At 40.4% G+C, this 24,093-nt stretch overlaps 1 protein-coding gene across 3 annotated transcripts in view; it reads right to left on the reverse strand.

Moving 5' to 3' along the window:
• Nucleotides 1–1,543: 1,543 nt before the first annotated feature.
• limk1a (LIM domain kinase 1a) overlaps nucleotides 1,544–24,093 on the reverse strand; it is a 53,311-nt gene continuing 30,761 nt past the window's right edge. For 2 of the 3 annotated variants that reach the window (XM_085379677.1, XM_085379678.1), the window contains 13 exons: nucleotides 9,287–9,396; nucleotides 8,045–8,260; nucleotides 7,609–7,714; nucleotides 7,033–7,247; nucleotides 6,704–6,890; nucleotides 6,365–6,451; nucleotides 5,272–5,403; nucleotides 5,053–5,112; nucleotides 4,345–4,410; nucleotides 3,478–3,646; nucleotides 3,317–3,372; nucleotides 2,568–2,725; nucleotides 1,544–2,157 (listed from right to left, as the gene is read on the reverse strand). In XM_085379677.1, the coding sequence (XP_085235803.1) occupies nucleotides 1,989–2,157; nucleotides 2,568–2,725; nucleotides 3,317–3,372; nucleotides 3,478–3,646; nucleotides 4,345–4,410; nucleotides 5,053–5,112; nucleotides 5,272–5,403; nucleotides 6,365–6,451; nucleotides 6,704–6,890; nucleotides 7,033–7,247; nucleotides 7,609–7,714; nucleotides 8,045–8,260; nucleotides 9,287–9,396 (1,731 nt within the window). In that variant the 3' untranslated portion in view covers nucleotides 1,544–1,988. Of the gene's footprint in view, nucleotides 2,158–2,567; nucleotides 2,726–3,316; nucleotides 3,373–3,477; nucleotides 3,647–4,344; nucleotides 4,411–5,052; nucleotides 5,113–5,271; nucleotides 5,404–6,364; nucleotides 6,452–6,703; nucleotides 6,891–7,032; nucleotides 7,248–7,608; nucleotides 7,715–8,044; nucleotides 8,261–9,286; nucleotides 9,397–14,805; nucleotides 15,037–24,093 lie in introns of those variants that run through there. The other variant, XM_085379679.1, reaches the window with a different exon arrangement.

A 24,093-nucleotide genomic window follows, 5' to 3' on the forward strand; every position in this document is an offset into this window, starting at 1 on the left:
CAGTTTGCTATCGAGAGGATGAATTTCCCGGATCCCATTTTTTATAGTTAAAAGGCTCTATCAGTGTCTTGCATTCATATTTCAACCTGAACTGACATTATTTCCTTATCACAAGTAGCCCAAGAGAGAAAAATTAACAAACGTGGCTTTAAATAGCCACTTGGTTATATAGTGCAAATCAAAGTACTCAAATGTGTACAAAAAGATTTCAGTGGGTATATAGCTATTAAAAACAAAAAGAGAGAGAGGGATGCTGTGTTTTGTTTTTTCCTTTTTTTAAAACCCCGGCTTACTCTGTTTACACTTTTTGTCTTTCTTTTATAATTTTTTTTTTTAAATCTCAAATAAAGACAAAAATAACTCTGTTCAGAAGCTGAGCAGACCTAGCAAGAATATCATGCAGCTTGTGAAAACATCAGCAGGATTAAAAAAACAAACAAACAAACAAACAAACAAACAGATATAAATGTCTCATGTTAGAAGGTGCAAAGGAGATTATTTCTGAGGATGCACACAGACAATGGAAGGAATACAGTGATATTTACAGCCAGCGTTTACATGTAAACAAGAGACAGAGGTGTGAGACAGACAGCTGACGTAATGAGGCAGTACCTTAACTACTGTACAGTACACGAGAGAAGAGGGAACCCTTAAGAACTGCTTGATTGCTCTCAAAACCACATATAATTGTAGTAGTCTTAGAGTTTCAGCTAGTTTAAAGCCATTTGATGCGATTAGATTGATCCAGTATTATTTTAACGTTTATTCCAGCGGACATCTGTGGCGACACAAAAGCTCGCAGGTTGACTGCTGCTTTTTCGGATAGAGAGAAAAGACGAAAATGTAACATTTACGGGGTTTAAAATAACGTTTTAGGGATTAAGATTGCACATACGTCAAACAGTAAAAGCCCCAAACCTGCCACAGTGGTGGAAATGTAGAAAGAGAAGAGGGGGGGAAGAAAAAAACCTTTCGGCTGTGCCTTTTTAACTGCAGTCAAACCTCTACTCTCCATTTCTGGTCGGCCAATAAAAATATGGCAATGTCGCGTACGTATATAAAATATGTCTGTACATTTACTATATTTAAAACATTTACATTGTCATAGGTTATGTACACTGCTAAGTCTTTAAATGTCGGTGCGGATGAGATATGCCAACGGCTCTTAAAACTGAGAGACAACGTACCAAATCTAGGCCAAAAAGGGGTGCGTGTACCTCCATGTGAAAGTCAGTGCTACACAAGAAATAGGGGAGAGGGGCAGCAACACAAGTAGATTAGTGGTTTGTGACCAAATGAGGTCAGAGGGACACGAAGAACCAGGATTTGCCCTGACAGCATTATTTACAGTCATGCACTCTTCTGTGAACTATTTAAAGCTTGAAAGGGTTTGCTTCATGAGTCGATCTAAACCTCTAAACGACACACACAGACATACACACACACTCACACTCCCTCGTCTTTGACGTCCAAACAGAAAGCAAAACCAAACCTGCAAACACCTACTGCACAATATATTCTGTAGATGCCTAAAGTGAAGGTCTGCTGTATGCATTGTTTTTAGGGGTGGGGGCGGGGGGATTATATTTCCACATGAACATACACACTACAATAGTACAGCAAGTATTCTTGACCTGGTATGACCTCTAAAGTTAAATCTACATGATTCGAGAGCTGATTTGTGATTTGAAAGTCGGGTCTGATTGCATATGATGTGCTCCATTGTAGCTTCAGGTGCAGCAGAATCAAGCAATTCTAATTAATGTCTCTTGATTTTACTTTGAAAGTCAATATGTGTGCGCAGGTGGCTTTCTCAGTTTGACATTTTTCCCCCTGAGTCTATTTACTGAGCCTGAGCCAGTCTGCTCCCGCAAACACGGAGGGGTATTTACATGACTCCTCCGCCCGCTGCGCCAATCCAGGCAAGGTGGTCGCCACCCCTGTGGGGGTTACTGATAACGTCCCACTTGTCCCTGTTTTGCTCGGGTCTACTCTGGCTGCTCGGGGTGGGTGTGCAGGCCGTTCTCAGGACGTGTTATGCTGTGGTGCTCCCAGAAGGCCTTGTGCAGCTGATCCACTTCGGACATCAGGGGCAGACCGATGTCCAAGTGCATCTTTAGGTTCTCCAGCCACTCCTCCAGTTTCGAGAAAGCAGGCCTGTGTATTAAGAAAGCAGACGGACACCACAGTTTGTAAACCTCTCCAATTTATTTGTATTTATCAAGTTCTTTTGTTATAAATTAAAGGGACAGTTCACCTCAAAACACAATAAAACTTGATTTTTTTGCTCAGAATTGAAAAATCCAGGTACCTGACGGGCATTTACTTGAGTTAGTCATACAACACAGTGAAGGATTTATGCTTGTTTAATCCTTTTAATGTGCTGAATTAACCAAAGTTGTTAGAATTGGAAGTTTAGGCCAGTTTCAAAGGATCGAGAAAATAGTTTTTTTTGGTTGGTTAGTATCAGAAAAACCTCTTTAAATAAAAAGCTGGCTCCTGTGATAATCCAACTCTTGGTGAACTGTCCCTTTAGGTTACATGTCAAAATGAATCCGGTGTCTGACCGTTTGTCTGCATCGAGGTCACAGCACACAGCAGCCATGGGGAAGAAGGCGCGGGGACAGTTGGTGGGACAGTAGTGCTCCAGGAAACCCGAGATGTTCAGTCCAAAGTCCGTCGCTCTGGGGAGGTAGTCGGGGTCAGCATTCACCCTGCCAATGACCTGGAAAGAGCAAGAAAGAGCAAAAAGAGTTAAAGATCAAAGTGTCAGAAGTCTCCCCCAGTCTTGGTCAGCCCTCCAGCTGAAAACCAGCAAACCCCCCAAACAGAAGCTCATGGTGCCAGCAGACCACAACTATCATTTGTGTGCCCGTCAGCAGCCACATGAAGACTTCTTTGCTTTCCTGCCCTCTAATCCCTGTAATGTTCTCTGGATAATAACGTTCATCTGGAGAACTCATACTGGAGCTCCTACACTGTTGGGCCCAAATTATGTGGATGGTGTGTGGCCAGGCTGCAAGCCTTCATCACTGTGGCGCTGGATGCTCAGTCGGAAAGCAGTTTTCCCCCTCTAAGAAATGTGGAGTTTGGGAGAAGGAAGACTGTTCCCCTCATAAAATGTAATGGTGTGTTTCATATGAGGCTAAATTCAAGGTTTGACAGTGTTAACTTTTTCCTCTAATTACAGAATAACACCTTAGACTGGTTTTATCATCTGGAGGCCCTGAAGACATTTGAGATCTCCGGGTTTATTCATGAAAAAAATATAACTTCAGGAATTCAAAATATCCAGAGCAGCTGATGGATAGCTTACCTCGCAGAGCATGATACCAAAGGAAAAGATGTCTACTCTCTCATCGTAGCTCTTCCCTGCGATGAAAAAAGACAAAATATTTTTGGTGATCTCATACTCAATAAAATATTTGTGATTAGCACAGGTAAGCAAGGACATGGATCACTTCCTGTAGTTCATACCATGGATCATCTCTGGAGCCATCCAGTAGGGGTTTCCCACCACCGTGTATCTCTTCCGGCGGTCGGGCCTCTTGATGCCAGACAGCTTTCCCTGCGTCAGCTTTTCCCCGTTCTTGTCGTCCACCATGAGTCGAGCCAGCCCGAAGTCTGCCACCACCACTGTGTTGTTCTTTAAAGTGAAATATGCCAAAACATTTTATTTTTATGCAACAAGCATACTCACCAAAAGTCACTAAATGTGATTTTTACTACACAAAGTATTCACATTAACGACATTCACAGTATAAAATGATGTCAGATGCAATGAAATCACTTGCTGGGAGCAGGGGACAGCTTGTGTGTGAGACCACAGGCTGACAGGTTTAATGACTTGTTCACTTTTCATAAAGGAAATGGGCATATTTAGTTCATTCGCTTTACAGCTTGAGGGAAACACTGTCTGAAAAAAGCGTCAACCTGCTAGTTACTAGTTCTGGATTCACTCTTTTCACTATCAACATCATCACTTCTGAAAAAAAGACAGACATAGTGTTCAGGGATATATCTGTGGTGAATCAGCTTTAAGCTTCGCTAGTGAGCTTAAAATTAATCTCCAGGCTGTCAGGCAAACATTTTGTTGTCATGTGACACGTGTTCAGCACTCCCCTTGTTTAGGTCCGGCAAGCTGAATGTTTCTGCTTTAAGCTTCTTGTGTGGAGTGTTTTTTAAGTCGTCTTAGTCTCCCATAGCAACTGCGAACAAAGGCCTTTTTTGTTTTTGTATGAGCGAATGGCAGGTGCGCCGTCCTAAATCCTTAAAGAAAACATGCTGTATGTGCAGAGGTATGTCGGCACAAACACAAAAGTGTACAGGAAGACAAGTTCTTACCTCTCGGACTAGACAGTTGTGAGAGTTCAGGTCCCGGTGAATAATGTTCATGGAGTGCAGATATGCCTGAATGACAGACAGATAGGAGAGGAAGGAAAGGCAGGAAGAATAAAAATAAATAAACAGTCTTTTGATAATCTGTAAGTAGAACACTGCCAAGTCGAACAATACTGTCTGGGTTTATTTCAAAAAGCTCTTGCTGAATATACAATAACACAGTCATGCTTGATATGCATCACTGTACAGCTATCTGGGGGGGAATCCAGAGAACCTGTGTTCTTATCCTGCAGGAATTTATGCTCCGATTTAACCTTTATAGTAAGAAAAGTACCTCACAAGTGTTGTAGCTCACAAACATGACCACTAGAGGGAGACAACAGCAAGACTAAAGCAAAAAGTATGTGTACAGCAGATATTCAGAGTGCATCTAACAGGAAGCGGTGGTTATCTCTCACAACCACTGATCTCTACTTTTCTCTTGGCTCAACAGGATTTGATTTTTATTTATAAGGTCTTGGTTATGTTTTGTTATTGACAATACAACCGCACCATCTTCACTTCCCTCTGTATGTTTTAGAGTCTGGCAGTGTCGTGTTCTGTGTTTTTGTGTATGCAGTGGCAAAACAATAATAATGATCTAAACCACTTTCTCCATGCAGAAAAACCTTGGTTTGTTTTCCAGAGTGTATTAACAGTATATACACTCACCATCCCAGCAGCGATGTCCTTAGCAAAACTGACCCGCTGGTTCCAGGGATAGTTTGAGTCCTATAGGAAAAACCAAAACACACAACTTAATGTAACATACTGGTATAAAGTGATGAATCCCTTCTTCTTTATTTTTATTATTATCCTTATTAATAATAACCATGCTAGTCTGTGCATTGGAATTCCATATAGGAAACAAACACCCCCCCATTTGTTTACCATTTTCTTGATGATTTCCCGCAAAGTGCCACCTTTGATGTACTCTGCGATGAAGTTGAGTCTCTTGTCTTTGTAGAGGACTCCGATGAACTTGAGCACATTGGGGTGATCCAGGCATCGCATGACTTTCACCTTAAAGACACAAATAATTATTTATTTTCACACATCTCTGGGAAAAGTCCACAGCAGCTGTAAGGGATCTTAAATATTCACAGTACAAAACTATCACCTGAACAAATTATGACAGTCAGTGTTAATATTTTTGCAATTACTTCTGCTACTTTACAAATGTGACTACACTACTGGTAAAACTAAAGTCACATGGAGGAGGCAGCACGCCACTGTTACACATGACATCTGAAATGTTTGCCTCCTTCTTTTCTAATCTTCACCGATGAGGATTACACGAGACTCAGTAATTTAAGACTTGGGCCACCTACAAACAAGCAGCCAGCACGAGTAATAATCATTGCTTAGCTGTGACTGGGGCTCATTTTACAGCGAATCTCTTTACTCACTTTTCTAATTACAAGACTCCTCACTGTTTCAACCCAATAATAAAGCTAAATACCCACTCATAATCCACAACTAAAGTGGAACCATTTTTCTGAGCTTCAAACATCCCATTTAGGAGGCAGTTAACTGGATGAATGAGGCTAATCTAGCGCCAAACAGGAACACGAGGAGTGATTCAGATCTTCAAACCCCAAAAAGCCTCACAGAAATCTGAACCTGAGTCATCCTCTGCTATCGGCTCTCTTTAGGGAGGTCGGCAGAGAGATAAAGTTTAATGTGGGCGGTAAAATAAAATCTGCCCAGCCATCATTTTTGGGAGACAGGACTATGTGAGCATAGTGAACTGATATTATTTCAAAGGGGAGTTTATGCCTTTTTAATTTCATTTTCTCTTCAGGTGTGAGACGTCTGCCTTTTTCATTTACCCCTTTCCTACATTCAGGAATGTCTCACTTTAACTACAATCTTTAGCTTTGGCTTATAGAAGAAAAAACAACAATAACTTTGGTGCACAAGCTGCTCTGTGTTATGTTTCATTCACAGTCTGAAGTCTCTGAGATTGTCTGTCTCCACTCACCTCTTTGAGGAATGTTTTTTGAGTCTCGTCATCAAAGCGGATCAGCTCTTTCATCACCATCACCTCACCCGTCTCTCTGTGTGTCACCTTTAACAAGACACAATGCACAAATCAAGTTAAGCAACACTGACTGAAGCAATGTTAAGAGACAAAACTTAAAAAAGAAAAATTCCCTGATGTGATAAATCCCCAGTCATTCCATCCGCCTTCCACTATACACTTCTTTCATCTCAATGCTTCCCCCTTCTGGATTTTTTTCAGTATGACTCGTTGCATGCTACATTTACAATGTAGCATGCAACTAATGAGTCTAAGGAGTCTCTGCCAACTCAAATCTACCTTTATGGCTTGTCCAAAGCATCCCTTCCCCAGCACTTCTCCGTGGATGAGGTCAGATGGGCGGAAGATACGGTGAGTCCGGTTTGAGACGACCCGAAGTGACTCAGACCGATTGATGTCCTTCCTCTGGGAGATTGGTGACGCGGCATTGCTGGATCCAGGCGACTTATCAGTGCTGTAACTTCGCCTAAAAGAGAGGAAAACAAAGAAATCAACCTTTTCATGAAGGAAGGTGTTCACACTTTATTAATGGGAAGATGAGAACATACATTTAACTCTTTGTAGCAAACTGTGATAAAAGTATATTAGCTGCTGCATTGATGTCTTACGTGATGATGCGGGATTTCAGGTTGCTGATGTCTGGATTGGGGGGCTGGGTGATGGGTAGGATGGGGCTGGGCCCTTCTGACAGTGGGGTGGACAACGGACCGTCCACCTGGTCCTCAGCCTCCGAGGAGCCTCCCTCCTGTCCCGACTGGCTGTGAGGGTCGTGTTCGATGGTGAGCTGCAGCAGCCGGCTCGTTTCCTGGATCAGCAGGTCAATCTGGAGAAGAAGAGACAGATCAGACAGGATGGTCAGATCAAAAAGTGAACGGCACTAATGCATTTCAAAACTTAAAAGGATATATCGGCTCATTGAAGTGCTCTGGTTGGATTTGCTTATAAGTTCAGGGTTAGATGAAGCACTCATGCTTCAGTAACTTCCCTTATGAATTTACTGAAACATTTATTTATTTAAACAGCTGGTTATATTATTAAGTCTCATCTTGCCACTGGAAATCCTCAAAAGCTGAAGATGGATATCATCCCATTTTCCTCCAAAACAATAGGAACACAGAGAACCGCCTGAGTGAAACTAAAGCATCATCTTTTAGCAGCAAACACATAAAAATAGTGATGAATACCTCATCCAGAGGAACGTTGTGAATGGGCGTCCCATTAATTTCTAAGATCCGGTCTCCAACGTGAATGGAATTTTTCACATCTGGGCTGATGCAGTCGGCATCCACCCTGGAAACAAAAAGAAATCTCCTTAAACACCTTTGTACACACAGGGGACATTTTTCTTTTAGTATTGTCCAGAGAGCAGATAAGTCTGAGCTCATTTGAATAACAGTGACTATCCTTCCACTCTATTATACATTTTAAATGAATCTCATCTATCACTCTGGCCTCCATTTATAAATCCCCCTCCTTTATCCTTTGTCCTCCACCATTAACCTTCCCTAATGCTGCATCTCTTAACTCATTCCGCCTTTCCTCTTCATTTTCCACTTGCTCTACATTCCACAAACTGAAACACGATATTCATTTTATCCACAAAACACAAACGTGGCTCACTGGGAGACTCTGACGGTGTGTCCATGTTCGGGACTGTAGCCGTTGGTCGGGCTTAGTGGCTGGTCAATTGCCACGGAGAAACCGCGCCCTTTGCGTCCATTGTTGCCATCAGCGGAGGCCGGGATGGACACCAGTGTGACCGTGTGAGGGATCCGTGAGCATGGCGAGTCCGGTAGCGACACCGGGGTCACGATGGTCTGGTAGTAGCAGTGACCACTGGAGCCAGAGAGGAAGAGAAGTAGAGATTAAAAATAGAATTTATTTTTATTTTATTTATTTTTCTAAAAATGAGAACAGCAGTAATAAAACAGATAATAGGAATCCTCGTGAGGTTTGTATGAAAAATCAACTTCTCATTACAATAATTTTCACAGTGTCACATGTTGCTTCGGCTCAGCCAAGACAACACTGTACACTCATTGTTTTGAGTCAGGTTGACCTTTGATAAGTCAGAATGTTATGAAGTGACTAATAACCTATGAGGTGATGCCCCCCCCCCCCAACTGTAAAGCTGTTGCTGATATCCTTTCTGTGTCATGTCAGTCAGCAACATGCGACTCTCTCATTGAATGTAATGATCTGAGAAAACACCAGCTCTCAAGGTGAGTAATTCAAAGGTATTGTGGGGGAGGTGCCATAGTTCTGTAGATTTAGGCTGTCTCAGTGTCTTCTGTCTCTCATGTAACCCCAGACTCACTGTTCTTGTTGAATCTAAGTCTTTATGGACACTGCGATGTCATTATGTTGCTGCAGAATACAATTAGCCGCCTCTCTCGTGATATTCTTTGATAGATACAGTCTGAAACTTGTGACAAGAACATTAAAGCAACCCTGGAGCTATTGGAAGCTGGCAACTAACAATATGATGTTCAAACTGCAGCTACTGTTTATATGATAATAAAAGCATTCTTCTCCCAGTTTAATGGTTTTATGACTTGTTTCATGCTTAAACCACATTCAGATATGAGCATGTCTTCTGCCAGTTGTCACCAGTTTGTCATAATGTTAACAAAAAGCCCTTTGAAGCCAGAAATAAGCGAAATAAATTTGAGATTTTGTCAATCAACAGCAGCTTATGGCACACTTTCGAGCTTTCCTACAGATTCTGAGCGGATTAGCTTATGGCAGAGGATGAAACTGGAGAAAGATCATGAGTACTAGTTTCACAGGCTATGATGGATGTGACACATAAAGCAAGCGCCTCAGCTTTTTTGTTTAAACTTTACAGTGACGGATGCTCACCAGTACAGTTTAGATCTCTCCACCAGAGCGTATGTGTCTCCATCACCGATGAACGATCGGCAGTTCAGACATGTGAAGCATTCTGGGTGATATTTCTGTTCCCCTGCGACCTGTTAAAAAACACACATACATGCAAACACATAAATGAACATGTAAACAGAGTGGTGGAGTCCGATGTTAAATAGATTTTTCTCCTATCTAAAGACGAAAAATGTAGCAATATTTCAGGGTTTTTGAGCAACAAGCAACACGAGGCTGCCTCTGGAAAGAAGGGCGAGATCTGGTGATTGAGGGTAATCATTAGTCTCATGCACAAACATCGAGTTTGCTGCTGCCAGATGCCCTCCAGAGCTCGGGGCAGTTTTGCAAACAAGAGAGAGAATTGAGTTATGGCCAATAAAGAAAACAGACCAGCCGATAATTCATACTGGCAGCTCTGAGGGTGAAGCTCTGGGTGTTCCTCAGACCAGAGACCACTAACATGACCAGAAAAATCAAGCATCAACACCCCCACTTTTAATGCCGCTCCCTGTCCTTGCTTGTTGCGACACTCATCGACTAAAATAATTGATTAAGTAGCCTTCGATGTATTATTATCGACTCCTTCAGGTAATGTGGCGCCTGTCCGTGCAAACGACCCACCCACTCAAAGGCTTAATGATTAAACATGAGACATGAAATTAAGTACCTAAGGTCAAGCCCATGAGAGCCATTTGCTCCCCAGAGGCTGTGCTTGTTAGTCCATTTTTTGCTTTTAGTGGCAGAAATTTTTGGAGGGAGTGGACCCCTTGACAGCACTCCTCAACTGCACTGATTTACAATGCTAATGAGATACAGGAGGACTAAGAAGGGGCACCGCGTGGAGGAGAGCTGGACAAAGAATAATCAATCACATGCAAACAGAATTTAATCATTCAGGCTGTTCCGTTATTTAACTTTCTGATAAACTAGTGGAGAAATAATCACCAGAATACCTGATGAAATATTAACGTTGACTGTGCCCCTGCAATACTACATATGATTCAGGTCATTATAAAAAGGACTCATGGCTGCAAACCTGAATCAGCCTCTAAGCAGAACTACTTTTAAATGGTAGTAAACCTAAAAACAGAGAGGGGAAAAGTGAAGATCAAAGAATCAATGAAAACCTCCGTCTACAGCCATATGTCGACTACTCCTCCCTCCTGGGAAAACAGCAGTGAAGACACACAAACAAGTAAACACATGTCGAGGCCTTGAGCTGCAGCAAGGGAGACCCCGCAATTAATTTATGGCTTTTTAAAGTAATTCAGCTCCTTCCAGCTACACAGCAATAAAATATGCCCCCATCCTGACTTATTTGTATGTTAAATATTTCAGTTTCTGCTTTTGAAGTTAAAAACAACAAAAGTTAGAGTCTGCCACTAACAGGAGAATAAGAGTCGACTTGTATCCTAAGAACAAAAGAGGAGAAAATAGAAAATAGGCTCTGTAATGGACACAGGGAACGAGGCAGCTGCGAGGTTAATCGACCAGCTTAACATCTTTATTCGTCAACTAAGCAGTCACAAAAAGAGGAGCCATAAAAATTACACCGTGACTTCGAAAGGACATGTAAACACAACCTAAAGCAGCAAGTGCTGTGAGAATGGGAGATCATTGTAAAGTTAAACACAAAAGCTGCCCGATTATTTTTAGCGCCACATTTTCTCTAAGGTGTAGATTTCTCTTAGGTGCAGCCCTGCAAATAAATTAAGAAGACAGGAAGAGAGGACAGCTGGACGGAGATGAAACGGACGTGTGGCTCTGCACGCCCTGACTCTGTGGCGGCCATTTGCTTGCTATGCAGACACAACAGACACACACACCCTCTTTAAACCCGCATGTGACAGGCGACAGCTGCTCCCCTCACACTTAGGACGTGGTCTCCCTCTAAAGTGTGGATTGAGTGATTAAAAATAAAGGACAAAAGATGAAATACGAAATCACTCAATGGAAAAAAGAAAAAGAAAAAAAGGTTTGAGAAACACCAAATGCATTAATACACCACTGGTTCCACATCCTATCCTGACATAAGGTCTGTGGGCGTGTGTCGAGTCTGCATTAGCTCATAGTCATGCTCAAGAGTGTGTGCGATGGTGTGCGCTAGCCTCGTGTCCTCTTCGAGTGAACACAAACCAAACAGAGAACACATGTCTGCCTGGGGGGGAGAGGAAGTGGGTCCACGGGGTCCAGGAGTAACCGGGTCAAGCTGCCGTTACTCTGCTGCCACGTGCGCCATGTTCACGGGATGACAGAGAGAAATGAAGCTAAAGAACAGTTGAGGTCTTTGCAGCTTCTGTGCTCAAATGTTTATACTAATGATGTTTTTAAAGAGTGTGGAGTTTACTAAAAGTGCAGTTTTAATGCTAATTTCTTCTACATGTATATATGTAATTCTATATATAACATTCATGAAGGAAGTTGGTTTGTTTGGTGTCATTAACAGCCTAGTGCACTGTAACTTGAAATTAGTTTATTTAATCTTCTCAATTAGTTTAATATTCAGCAAACTGATAGAAGTTAGCTACACAACAGCTACACTTGCCAAATAGTTGGTACATTATTTGTTACTAAGTCTAATCATAAGAGTTATTAAACGCTGGTTCTCTTCTACAGTCTGCTTTGCCGTGTCCGATCACGGCAGATGGCTTCTCTTTCCCTTAACCTGGTTTTCTTCCTGTTAAAACAGAGTTTTTCCTTTACACCGTCACCAGGTGTTTGCTCATAGGGGTTGTTCGATTGTTGACGTTTTCTCTCTATTACTGTAGATATTATAAAGCACCTTGAGGCCGCTGTTGTTGTGATTAAGTGGCATATAAGTAACACAGAATTTAATTGAAATGACTTGAATTGAATTGAATGACTCATCTCTACATCAAAACTATTTTTTAGCTTCTTTCCAAGATGTGGATTAAGCCTAATCCCAGGTAAAAAAAAAAAAAAAAAAGAGAAAGAAAGAAAAAAAAAGTTTTTGTGTTCTGGCTAATCCATGTCTGGGGAACTGGGCACTTGAAACAAGTTTTAAACAAGTTTTAACCAAGCTGGGTAAATCTTACAACACACAGGCTAAATGTTAGAAGAGCTCATACAAGTGAATCTAACAAAAGTCATGTTTGGAGAGAAGCCTTTAATTTAGTAGCAGAATTTCATCATCAGCGTGTGAAACAGAATCAAGGAGAGTCTTCATGTTAAATTGTGAAAGTCATTGCTGGAAAGTTTCTTCACAATGACCTCATCATCTTGTTTTTACTATATCACACTATATGTAGATAAAAGTATCTACTGTCTGACACATCAGTACTTAAGTTTTTGTTTTGTTTTTTAAATTCTATTATCTGAATTTTCTCCAAACACTGAGGATCCCTCAAGTTTAAAGAGCTCACTCCTTAAACAGTTTAGCATACATCATCACCACATTATTAAGTGGTTGCAGTCTGCGGGGTTTTTCTGGTGAAGAAGTACTGATGAGGTGATGGGGAAGAAAAAATTCTAAGTAGTTTCGAGTGTTACCTCATTACCACCAACGTGTGACCGTCACCCACAGACACTTTTAGGTTAATGTAGCCTTCAAACTTTGTTTGTTTTTTAATGATTTATAAGTGCAACCTTAGAGTGGCTGTGGAATGTGAAGTGACCCTTGGAGGTTGTTTTTTAGGAATTTACAACAGTGTAATACTCTCAGTGACAGATAAAACAACAACACTGAGGCCTGAGTAAATACAGTTATAATTAGCATGTAGATTATGTTACAAACACATGGGCTGAAAAAACTAAGGCAGACCAGTGGCGGCAGTTCCTTATATAAAATTTCAAAGACACGTTTTTACAGTTAACAGTCTCTCATTTCTATTTCATACGTCATGTTCCAACCCAAATCATTTAGTTCTTGTTTTGCTCCGGTTTTGCTTCAAGATCTTTCATATCTTCTTCGTGACATTTTTCCATTTCCATCACATCATTTCACATTTTCCTCACTGATTATCTTTACTAATGAAAGCCTTATACAGCAATGAATACAAAGGACCACAAACAGATGCCACATGTCTGATCGCAGACGTGAAGAACTTTCTAGAAAACAGCAGGGCCAAAGCACTGGGAAGTTGACACACTGATCTCACGTCTTAAGTGAAGACATAATGATTTTTATGAAACTATATTAACAGCAAAGTAAATGTGAGATGTTTAATGAGAAAAAACTTGAATATATTTGAATATATTGTTTTTTAACTTATCTATTTAAGGAATACATTAGTGGAAATCTGATGCCTCTGGGACACCACAGGAACACAGTCAAAGGATAACGTCACCAGACGCTTGCAGGTCTGCATATCCAAACCATTGACTATTTGTACAAATTTCCTAGGCATACACACCAAACATGAATAAAGGTGCACCCATTCTGAAACAGAACCCCTGCAGCTAGAAGCACCGGTTGGATCCTCTGACTTAACAACACTCTTGCAAAACGTGAAAGAATGACCTCATATCAACAACGCAAAGGGTGACTCTGAATGGACTCACAGGATTATAGGAGATCTGGCTTTGCTTAAACCCGTCCTTGATGTAATGAACTTTCCTCTGAGGCATCCTACATGAGCTAAACAGAAATACGCAGTCCATATGTGACTGAGTTCACTGAAAGCAAAACAAAATTTTAATAGCTGTGTTTAAAAAAAATGACATCATGTGGGGGAATAGTCAGAAGAGCATGTGTATCTGATACCTGATTTGCTGCACTGAGATTGAGCTACAACTGGGTCAAATACTAAAATCTGTCAAAGGGATTTCCTAAAGCTTTAACACAGAGTATGATCAAGATGCTGCACAAAACTGCAATCAAAGCTGGCTAAACAGAAATCAAGTAAAAAGAAGATGAAGCTACAGTACACATCATTTAAGCAAACATAATTAGACTGAAAGGCTGACAGGGAAGACAGTGGGTCACACTGATGCTGTCTGAATGGAAACCCCCTTCCGTCACAAACCGTACAGTGCCACAGCATACCCTGGCCTCCGCTTTGGAAAGCTGCTATTCAGCCTGTCGGCCCCCCTCCCTCTCTTTCTGCAAGTCTCAAATCCACTTTCATTAAAAATAAATAAATAAATGAAAATGTCCTGACAGTGATTTTTAAAAATAATCTTTTTGAATGTGCTAGCACTTTTATGTGAGGAAGAACGCATCCTAAAAATAGCATGTGTGCCATGGCTCATCACATTTTCATGACACTGGAGCAGAAAAAAAGACGCATATCTGTAATTAGAAAAAGCAATACACTGACCCAGTTTAAAGGGACACACAAAACACACCATATTTCATGCTCTGGCTTTAACATTAAAGAGGCATGCTGGAACAAGACTGTGCAGAAGCAACCGGCAAACTATCTGAACCAGCTTAGAGACCTGCTTCGCTGCCTCCCCGCCGGCTCATGAATACTATAAATCAATCAGAAGACACCCAGAGTGTCAGCATCAGCATCAGCAGCAGCGAATAGGCTCACCTTCTTATCCCTTTTCCACAGCCTGAGACAGCAGAAGCTCCAGAAAAATAAATCTCCCACCATGTCAACGGGAGCCGGCGTCTCTCCTCTTCGCTGTTCTAGTTCATTCTACTGAGGCAGGCGATTTCCCCCGCTGTCATAACAAAACACTGGCAGCAGCCAAAGCAGGCAGCAAGAGAGCACTGAGAGGGGGAGGAGAGAGCGAGCAGCCCACGCCTATGCAGCTGAGCTCATCTCTGAATCAGTGCCACTCCTCCTCTCCCCCCCAACCACTCTGCCTTCCCCTTCTCTCTCGCTCACTTTTGCTATGACATCATCGTTTCCTGTTTGGCCCAGCCCACTCTTGTACACGCTGTCAGCTTGCCGGCTGCTTCGCACCCCCTCCGCCCAACCCCCCACGGTGTCTTCAGAGAATTCCTTCCCTCTCCCCCTATTCCTGTAATCACATTTTGAAAGCGGCAACAGTCACAGGCCTGACTTATTGAATGTTATGCTATGGAAAGTTGTTTTTTGTTTTTTTAGGTTGGACTAATTTGTTTGTGTTGCATGTTTAATTTAGTGTTGTGCTGAACTAGGTAAAGTGAATACACTGGGCTTGTTATTTTCTTCCTTTAAACAAAAAAACTAAAATTGCAATTACTGATTCTTTTCAAATCTCAAATATTAATAGTAAAGCAAACCACAGTGAAAGCAAGCCACAAGCTTACTATTCAACCAAATCAACAAAACTAGTAAAACCCAAGTAAAAATAATACAGCCTAAAAATAATAACGTAATAGCAGCAAACATTTTAGAAGTTAAACCTTTAAAAACTGTTTAATATAATAATTAATATTTTATTTTAAGTGTTTTTTCTGACCAACTAAAGCTTCATTCAACATCCTGCAGATCGATGGAAATGCATAACTAAATAGTAAATACTTTTTAAGTCTTGTCCTATGCTAATGTCAGATTACAACAGGCAGGATTTCACCACATAAAGTTGAAAAAAAGTTCAGAGACAGCTCTTTGTTACATATACTGTAAAATAGGTGTGTCCTATTGCGCTTTTCCCGTCTTAGCTTGTACAGAACAGTTCGGCACAAACATGTCGTGCATGCCAAGAAGTCCAAGTCTCTGCCCTCACTTTAGACCGGTGCTGGAGGACCATCTGAGTGTGCACTGTGCAGATATTAATAGACATTCAGACCCATTCACGCTAAAGTGGTGGAGACAGACTGCAGTGAGAGACAGCTGCCAGGCAAGCATATGATATGGATTCATATTATCTTAATAATGTGATTATTGGAAGGTCTAGTGACAAAAAGCTTTTATAATGATTCCAAACTTTGCTAATCTAATAGCAATACACAGTACATGGGAGTCAAGATTCAATATAAAGAATGTCTCTTGCAAAAGGTCCTAGGCCAAGTCAGCATTAACCAAGCAGGGTTTTTGTTGGTAGGAGAGACTGAAGCTCTAGGAAAATAATCAGTAAAGGTTTTCACACAGAAATGCAAACAAATTATATAACAAGGCATACACAGTTCTCACAGATATATGTTAATGCTAAGTCAGAGACAGAGCTCCTGGGATTCTTTAATTTTAACCTTTATACCCACTTAACAATCTCACTTGTGACACTGTAGCCAGGATGTAAAGTGTACAAAAGTATGGTTAGTTACACTCACTGGACATTTTTTATATATACCTATTTAAGCTGTTGTTAAATGTCTAATTAGCCAGTCACATGCCAGGATGCATACAGCATGCATTTAGGCATGTACACGGTCAAGATGACCTCTGAAGTTCAAAGTGAGCTTCATGATCAGGAAGAAAGGTGATTTAAGTGACTTTGAATGTGCCGTGGTTGTTGATTCCACATGGGCTAGTTTTGTATTTCAGAACTCGCTGAAAGAAAAACCACACTTTGTGCCACTCCTGTCAACTTAGAACTGGAAAGTGAGGTCTTATTTTCAAATCTCAAATTAATACAGCATCTTTGTGATGTCGCAGAACAGGTGATTTGCATTATGAATGTTCAGCCAACAAATCTGCGTGGCACTGTCACGGAAACGTGGACCAGAGTCACTAAGAAACCTGATCCTCCAAAAGAAGCATTATAATACACTATAGTGTCTATCTGAATAGGCAAATATTTCTGTTATTCATGATCCAAGGCAGAGAAAAACAAACAAAAATAAACAAACAAAAACATTCTTGACTGTCTTAGTATGCAGAATACTACTTAGTTAATTATATATATTAACTTATATATATAATTATATATAAGTAATGCTGATTCATCAAATGTTAGCTTCATGGTTACTTGCGCAGTTCTGACCAGGTTTAACATTATGATCAAATTTCACTATAGAAATCCAATGAAAACTTCAGCTTAACTGTCACTGCTTACAAATTGAGAAAAAGGGAGGGATTGCTACTGTGCTTAATTTGTCTGCATGCAGGAGCGTACTCTACTCATACTCAGCAAGCTCAGTGAGCAGTCATTAAGTATTTAATTTCCCATCTGATAAAGTTACTGTCATGCACTGGAGGAAATTCACCCTCTGTTCACCAGGTGGTTATTTTTATAATGCTATGATGTCACTAGAAAATTATGAACTGAGTATTTTCTCAGAAATGTCACTAGAATAGGATACAACAAGTATGTTATGAAGTAAATATCCTTTTAATTAGGATTGTGTTATATTCTTTAAGAAGCTGATTTCATGAGTAATAAAACAAACTTCCTTAAATTATTACACTCTGTGGAAGCGATGCAGAGATATTAACCCAATTACCAGATGAACGCTGGGAAGTCTGAAATATTCTGTAATATATTTCCAGCTGTAAGCAAAGCAAGGTTCGGGACTTTAATCAACTTTAGATAAATCTACATACAAACTGCTGTAAAACAAAGAACTAAATACAATCCGTGAGGTATTCAACTAGAAAGAATTAGCAACAGGAGTGAAAAACTGCATCAGTAACCTGTATAGTGTGTGACACTAAACTGGCCTCTTTGCAGAAAGCAAAAGTTAAGTTCAGTCCAAGCTGCAGGCACAGAACTCAGAAGTGAAACCCAACAGCCCACAGCTACCCTACGGGGGGGAATTCAGCCCACAGAGGTGGCTGTTCTCATCAGTGTTTCCACACCGGGAAGAGGAAATGATAAACAAGTGTCTTAACACATTTTACTGAAGGCCATTTGCAGATTACTATGTCTGATTAAAATATTTAAAACAGGGAAGTGATCGTAACATAATCTATTTCCTGCCATCAAACAGGGCACAGTGTGAGAACCTGGCCTCTGAGAGGGAGTTCATATTCAGACTTCAAAATACGATGCAAATTAAAGAGATTACAACATGCTGAAAGAGAGCTTTAAACCAGTTAGTTACTGATGAGATCAACGGCTGCTCTCGAAAAAGCAGTACCACAATCTGAACTGCAGCATCTTAAACATATGTTTTGGCAACACATTAGATGTATCTGTCCTCACTTAGTGGCAAAAGAATCATCAGGCAGTTACAGAAACAACTGGCAGACTCCCATGTACACACAAGACACATCAGACCAGTGGGAGTTGGTAAAGTTCAGTGTAGATCTGGGACTTTCCACTGGTTTTACAGCCAACCCAGACACAAGTATTACTTAATATTAACTAAAAATGAAAAGCAACATTTGTATACCCTCACTCAACCTAAATCTGCTGAACAGTTCAAATGAAAAACTATGTACACAAATGCCTATATTTCATCATTTAACTTATTTTAATATAATAAGCTAATCTATGTAATCATTAACACCGCACAAAGTTTCAGATACATCTGACTGAGTGAAACTGAAAACAACAGTAACGTGTCAAGAACACAACAGAAGTACAGCACATGTTGTAACAGGGTTTTGAAATTCTCATAAAGGAACACATGATGCCAAAGAAAAGAAAAGAAAATTCCAAAGACTCACAAACACTTGTGATTTCAGGGAAACGCCTCGGATTTTACCTCCAACTGTTTCAGTACATCTTGTATTCTAAGACACAGCAAGGGAAAAGTCCCTGAGATTTATTGTTTAAGGCCTGTCAGGCCAGAATAACCGTCATCTCTCCAAAGCTGTCAGTAACACAACGCAATGAAAACTAACAAACAGCAAACTTGGAAAGGGTTTGGGACCTGATGGACACGCTGCATATAAACTCAGGCCATACAATCGTTTTGTTTAGTAATAATTTCAATTAATATAAAAAGTTTACTTTCTCATGAACAACCAAGTGCAGTGCTTCCTGTGAGACTCCTCAGCGCATTTTATTTCCCCATCAACTTTACACTTTTATACAACATGTTTATTAACTAGTCCTCTGATTTGGTTTGTCTTTTGTGGAAAGAGCTTTGCCTTAGTAACTGTATGATTCTGTAGGAGCAGAAGTGGCAGTACAGGCAGCAGCGCTAATGTCAGACACATTCATATATTTGACTTACTTTGTAGATGTTTTTGTCTTCCCTTTTTTCTTTTGATTTTCCATTTTAACTTCATTTTGGCTCAGTTAGACAAACCATATACAACTATATATGCAACCTGAGCTGAAAATCACATCAGATTTACTATGCAGGCGGCCGCTTGCCAAGTATTGCAGACTTTATACAGCATATTTACAGTGTACCTGTATTTAGTGCTACACAACCCAACTTAGAGTCTCTTAAAACATTTCCACATTTCTCAATCTTGAACTGTTCTGCTCTTTTCCTCTTCTACTTTGTTCCTTCTACTTCTGCTCTCCTACTTCTTCAAAACTAATGTATGTCTCAAATATGCAGCAATGTGAAGCAGTTTTACTCATTTTTGACTCATATCTATCATGCACTACCATCAGGGAGGTGTTTGAAATTCCCTCTGTAGCATGACAACTAGCCCAAACATACTATCAGAGCCCTAAACAATTATCATAGCTACAATATGAATGGAGCTTCTACATCCCTAAGCATAGTGGAGATGGTCAGGGACCAAAGAGGACTGAATCCAAAAATGAACTGTGACAAGTTCAAAGAGTTAAGGTAGAGTCTAACAGAAATCTGTGAACTGCTGCTTTTTTAAGCCATGCAATAAACAAGAATGTAATTTAGACTTGTGTAAAGTAAACCCAACTTAGAAAAAAACTCAGTATTCCAAAAGTGTTATTCATTTTTTCTATTTACAGCACTTTGTATTTGCACTTTGTCCAGAATCAGAGCTCAGACTGCACCACAGCCATCACAGTCAACAACAACAAAAGTTCCTGCTGGCATGCAGGGCCGACTGACAGCAAAGCGCTGTGGCAAAGATAACAAAGTAAGAGTGAGAAACAGTCAAAACAATCCACTCTCAACCTTTGGATAATTACCAGGCTCGGGTCGATGTCTGGCACAGTTTCCATTGGATGGATCTTGGCCCTGATTTGTTTGCAGAAAGGCTGACTGACTCTAAACTGAATGGGGGCACAGCTGGGATTACTGCAGATTCATTTGTCAGGAGGAGGAGTAATGGAGGGAAAGAGTGATGAGAGGAGAGGGAATTCAATTCCATCTGTTCATTGCATAAATCAGTGCAAGTACAGGTAGGTAGTAAATAACTAAGAGTTATTCTCTACCTGAATTAACTTCTGTCAACTTCCAGCTTAAGGTGCTGAGAACAGCAGAGGTTGTAGACACACACTTGTTTACACACCAACAGCCCCTTCAATAAAATATAACAGCCTAAGACATACTGTTAGATTTATTTGGTTTAATAGCCCCATCCACAGGGTAGCAGTGGTTACGGTCCAAAACAATAACAGAGACACATGGAGCAATCAGGAAATTCAAAGGGAGACTGAAACCACCAAAGCATTTCAAGCTTAATATTTCATTCTTGATCCTGGAAACTGTAGTAGCCAAAATAATCTCCACTTGTCTCCACCGAGAGACTCTTCTTCTGGGATTTTCAACCATAAAAAATATTACCCTGACATGTACAAGAAAGTCCTAAAAGAAAAGCTGCTCCCCTTATTTACAAGGGATCAATATAGGAAGGAGTTCCGCATATTTGATTTGGCAGGATGCACTTTCTTACACATTCCTCAAGGGATTTGTCTTCTACCAGGATCAAACCAAGGATCTGCAAAGGTGTAAACTACTGCACTGTGGAGCCACTACAAGAAAGTCCTAAAGTGCCTAAAGGAAAAAAGAACCAGTCAAACTCAGTCTTTCTGAAGAGTAACCGTGTAACATCTGGAATCGATGTTTTATTACACTGCAGAAATAATTTAATCACTTAACTGCACAGACTTTGTGTTTTTGTCCTGTTTTGATTAGAGAAGGATCAACTTCAATTTTTTGGGCTATCCCATTTTTGGATTTTCTCCAAGTGTGACCTACAGATACCATTTTTTTTAGATTCTGACTTCCTCTCTAAAAATGACAGCATGTGCAAGTAAAAGTCAACTTTCTTCAATGCAAAATTGAATTTTCATTATAAAAGACATTATTAAACTTCACAATTTCTTTATAATCCCCCCAAGCTGCAGTGAGTGACAGGATCTTCTATAGACAGCTAAAAATATAGTGCTTTACTCTGGAAGCAGGTGTAAATAATTAACTGAAAATGAGTTGCTGAACCCCCAAATTCAAAGAGATCTTTTTCTTTACCAAACAGAAGCTCATACAACATATTTAACAAAACAAATGTCAGGTACTTAGAATTATATTACAGGCATGTTAAGAATTTGTTAGCCTCCTTAAATGTCCATGTTCAGCTGGGTGAAGGTGAATAAAGAGTCTGATGTGATTTGTTGTCACAATTGCTTTCATGGTGTTTCCCCTACAGTTTACTTTAATTCTATCATGTTGTGTGTGACTGTGCACATGACTATTTGCCTATCTACACTGTTGTGCATTTGTTCCACATGCATGAAACAGACCAGCTCGCAACTGGACATGTGTGAGGATGACCAGTCAATTCCAATCCCTGCCTGGTCAATTAGTGCACCCCTAGTTCTAATTCATTTTCTACTTTGACACTGTCAGTGTAATCGTGAATTTAAAAAAAAAAAGTGTCAAAATTTGCTTGTATTAGATAGTTGAGATGTGAAAACGAACTAAAATGTACAGGACACAAGCGTTCTGATATACCAGCTTGATGCAAATAGCTTATTAACTCCTCCAAGCTTCTCTAATCTGTGAATGGAAAAACTTTCAGACTTTTGCACCTTTGTCTCAAAGGCATTCATATTGTTTACTCAAGCAATAACTGTCTCTGGAAAGTGCGAAAGTGAGCTTTTGCCTACCTTCTTATGTCCACGCACTAAGTTGCTGCACAAAGCTGGCACTCTTGTTGCACTGTTAGTTTGGGAAAATTACTGAAATGATCTGATACACCCCAAACATTTAAAAGCAAGAGCATGAGGGCATTTCATACAATCCATAGCTTTGTGATTTGATTTACGGACAAGCATTTTTATGGATGCATCATGAATGAAGCACTGATGATGCTGTGTTATTGTTGTATGTCAATAAACTGCACATAGTAAACACACAAAGAAAAAACAAATCTAGGCGTTGCTTGTGGACATTACTGTAGCAGGAGAGATGAAATCCTGTGAAACACAAAAACAGCTCTTCCATGTTTGTCTGCAGACTCTGACTCATCACTGCATGATGGAGCTCAAAATGGTTTCACCGACTGTGACAGCAGCTTTTTAAGGTGCAGTGGCCTCAGTGATTTTTAAAAATAGGATTGTGCTTTCCTACTAATCTGCATAGGCGTCAGAGTGACTGTGCAGGATGGGAGTAGGCTTCTCCTTCTTTATGGGGTGTGGCACAGATGTAGGGAGCTGACCTTGGTCTGCATGTGTGCACAGTGATACAATTGGACTGGCTCACCAATCTTAAATTTGCTAAAGTGCAGCTGCAGAGACAGTCAATCAGTGACTCTGCACTGTAAGAGAAGCAATAAACAAGAAAGAGAAGGAGAAAGAGGTAGCAATCACTCCACCTAATTCACTTTACAGTCTCCTCTGTATCATTACTGAGATTGCACAGCAAAGGGCAAGCTGTCTGGAGGCAGAGGAATGATAAAATACACACATGGACCCAAACATTGCATTCTGCTAGCTTCTGCTTCTGACCAGGAGGAAAATGTGGAAAACCAGATACTCGATATGCAAAGAATGAACTCAGCTTCCCCCCATCAAAGGACCACCAGCGTGTGGGTGGCAATAACTGCACACTATTACTTCAAAGAGCCACTAGACAAATCTTACTGCGACTACCACATTTTACTATGGTAAAATGTTGCACCTCTAGACAGCTGCAGCAAACCTGGTCGCTCATAGCTTGCATGGAAGACACAGACTCTTCACTGCTAACAGGTGTGAACAGTATGGCACAAATGTTCACTTTCGAAGTAAAAGTTGTTGGTTGCAACACCTGCAACAATAACGTTTGCTCTAATGGGTATCGTGAACACGACATACCAAAAACCAAAACAGCTGTTTACTTTAATAATGAATGAGCTTTGCTTCATGAACAAACTGTACACACTGACCACATTTCTATGTAAATTTACAAGTTTGTTACTTCAATAAGACATTTAAGGTCAGGCATGCAGCAACTGCTCTTTCACTTTTCTAAAATAACAAGAACAAAAGATCAGATAAGTAGCTATATTTGGGCTTATCCAGGTAACATCAGTGTTAATGGTGAGTATTTGGTATCACAAAGCCGGTTCACTTCTCACAGGGCTACACTGCCATGGGAACTTGTTGCAGGCCTATTCTGCTCAGGAGCAAGATAAGAGATAAGAGAACAACATATACAAAACCACCTCAGGGTGACGATCATTCTATGGAAAATCACATAATCACTCCTGGAATATCTCTGCTAGTTGGGATGTTGATTGTAGCCAGGAATAATAGTCAAGTAAGAAATATAGATTCAGATACAGAAAACATAGCCTTGGTGTGTTGAACTTGCTTTGTAAGGGAATCTCCTGGAAATGGCCTAATGTTTGTGCTAAGAGGTGATCTTAGCAGCATAGGAAGACTGTTTTTTGCAGCTGAAATTACAGTGTGAACCATCCAAATATCATCTTGGCTGCATCTCTCCAACCACCTCAGCAACGACGAGTTAACACGCCAGGAGATTTGCAAACAGGCACAAAACAACATCAGAAAAAAACCCGCCATCCATTTGCATTTCTGCTACTGCTGGCATTGCACTGGCAGGGAAACTGGGCCCTCAGATATATAAAGACAACATATTTTATTACACCAACATACAATATTAATCAGTC

This window comes from Rhamphochromis longiceps, linkage group LG14, assembly GCF_057381845.1.
Source record: "Rhamphochromis longiceps isolate RC_006_pf linkage group LG14, R_longiceps_female_GT1.1, whole genome shotgun sequence".
NCBI lineage: Eukaryota > Metazoa > Chordata > Actinopteri > Cichliformes > Cichlidae > Rhamphochromis > Rhamphochromis longiceps.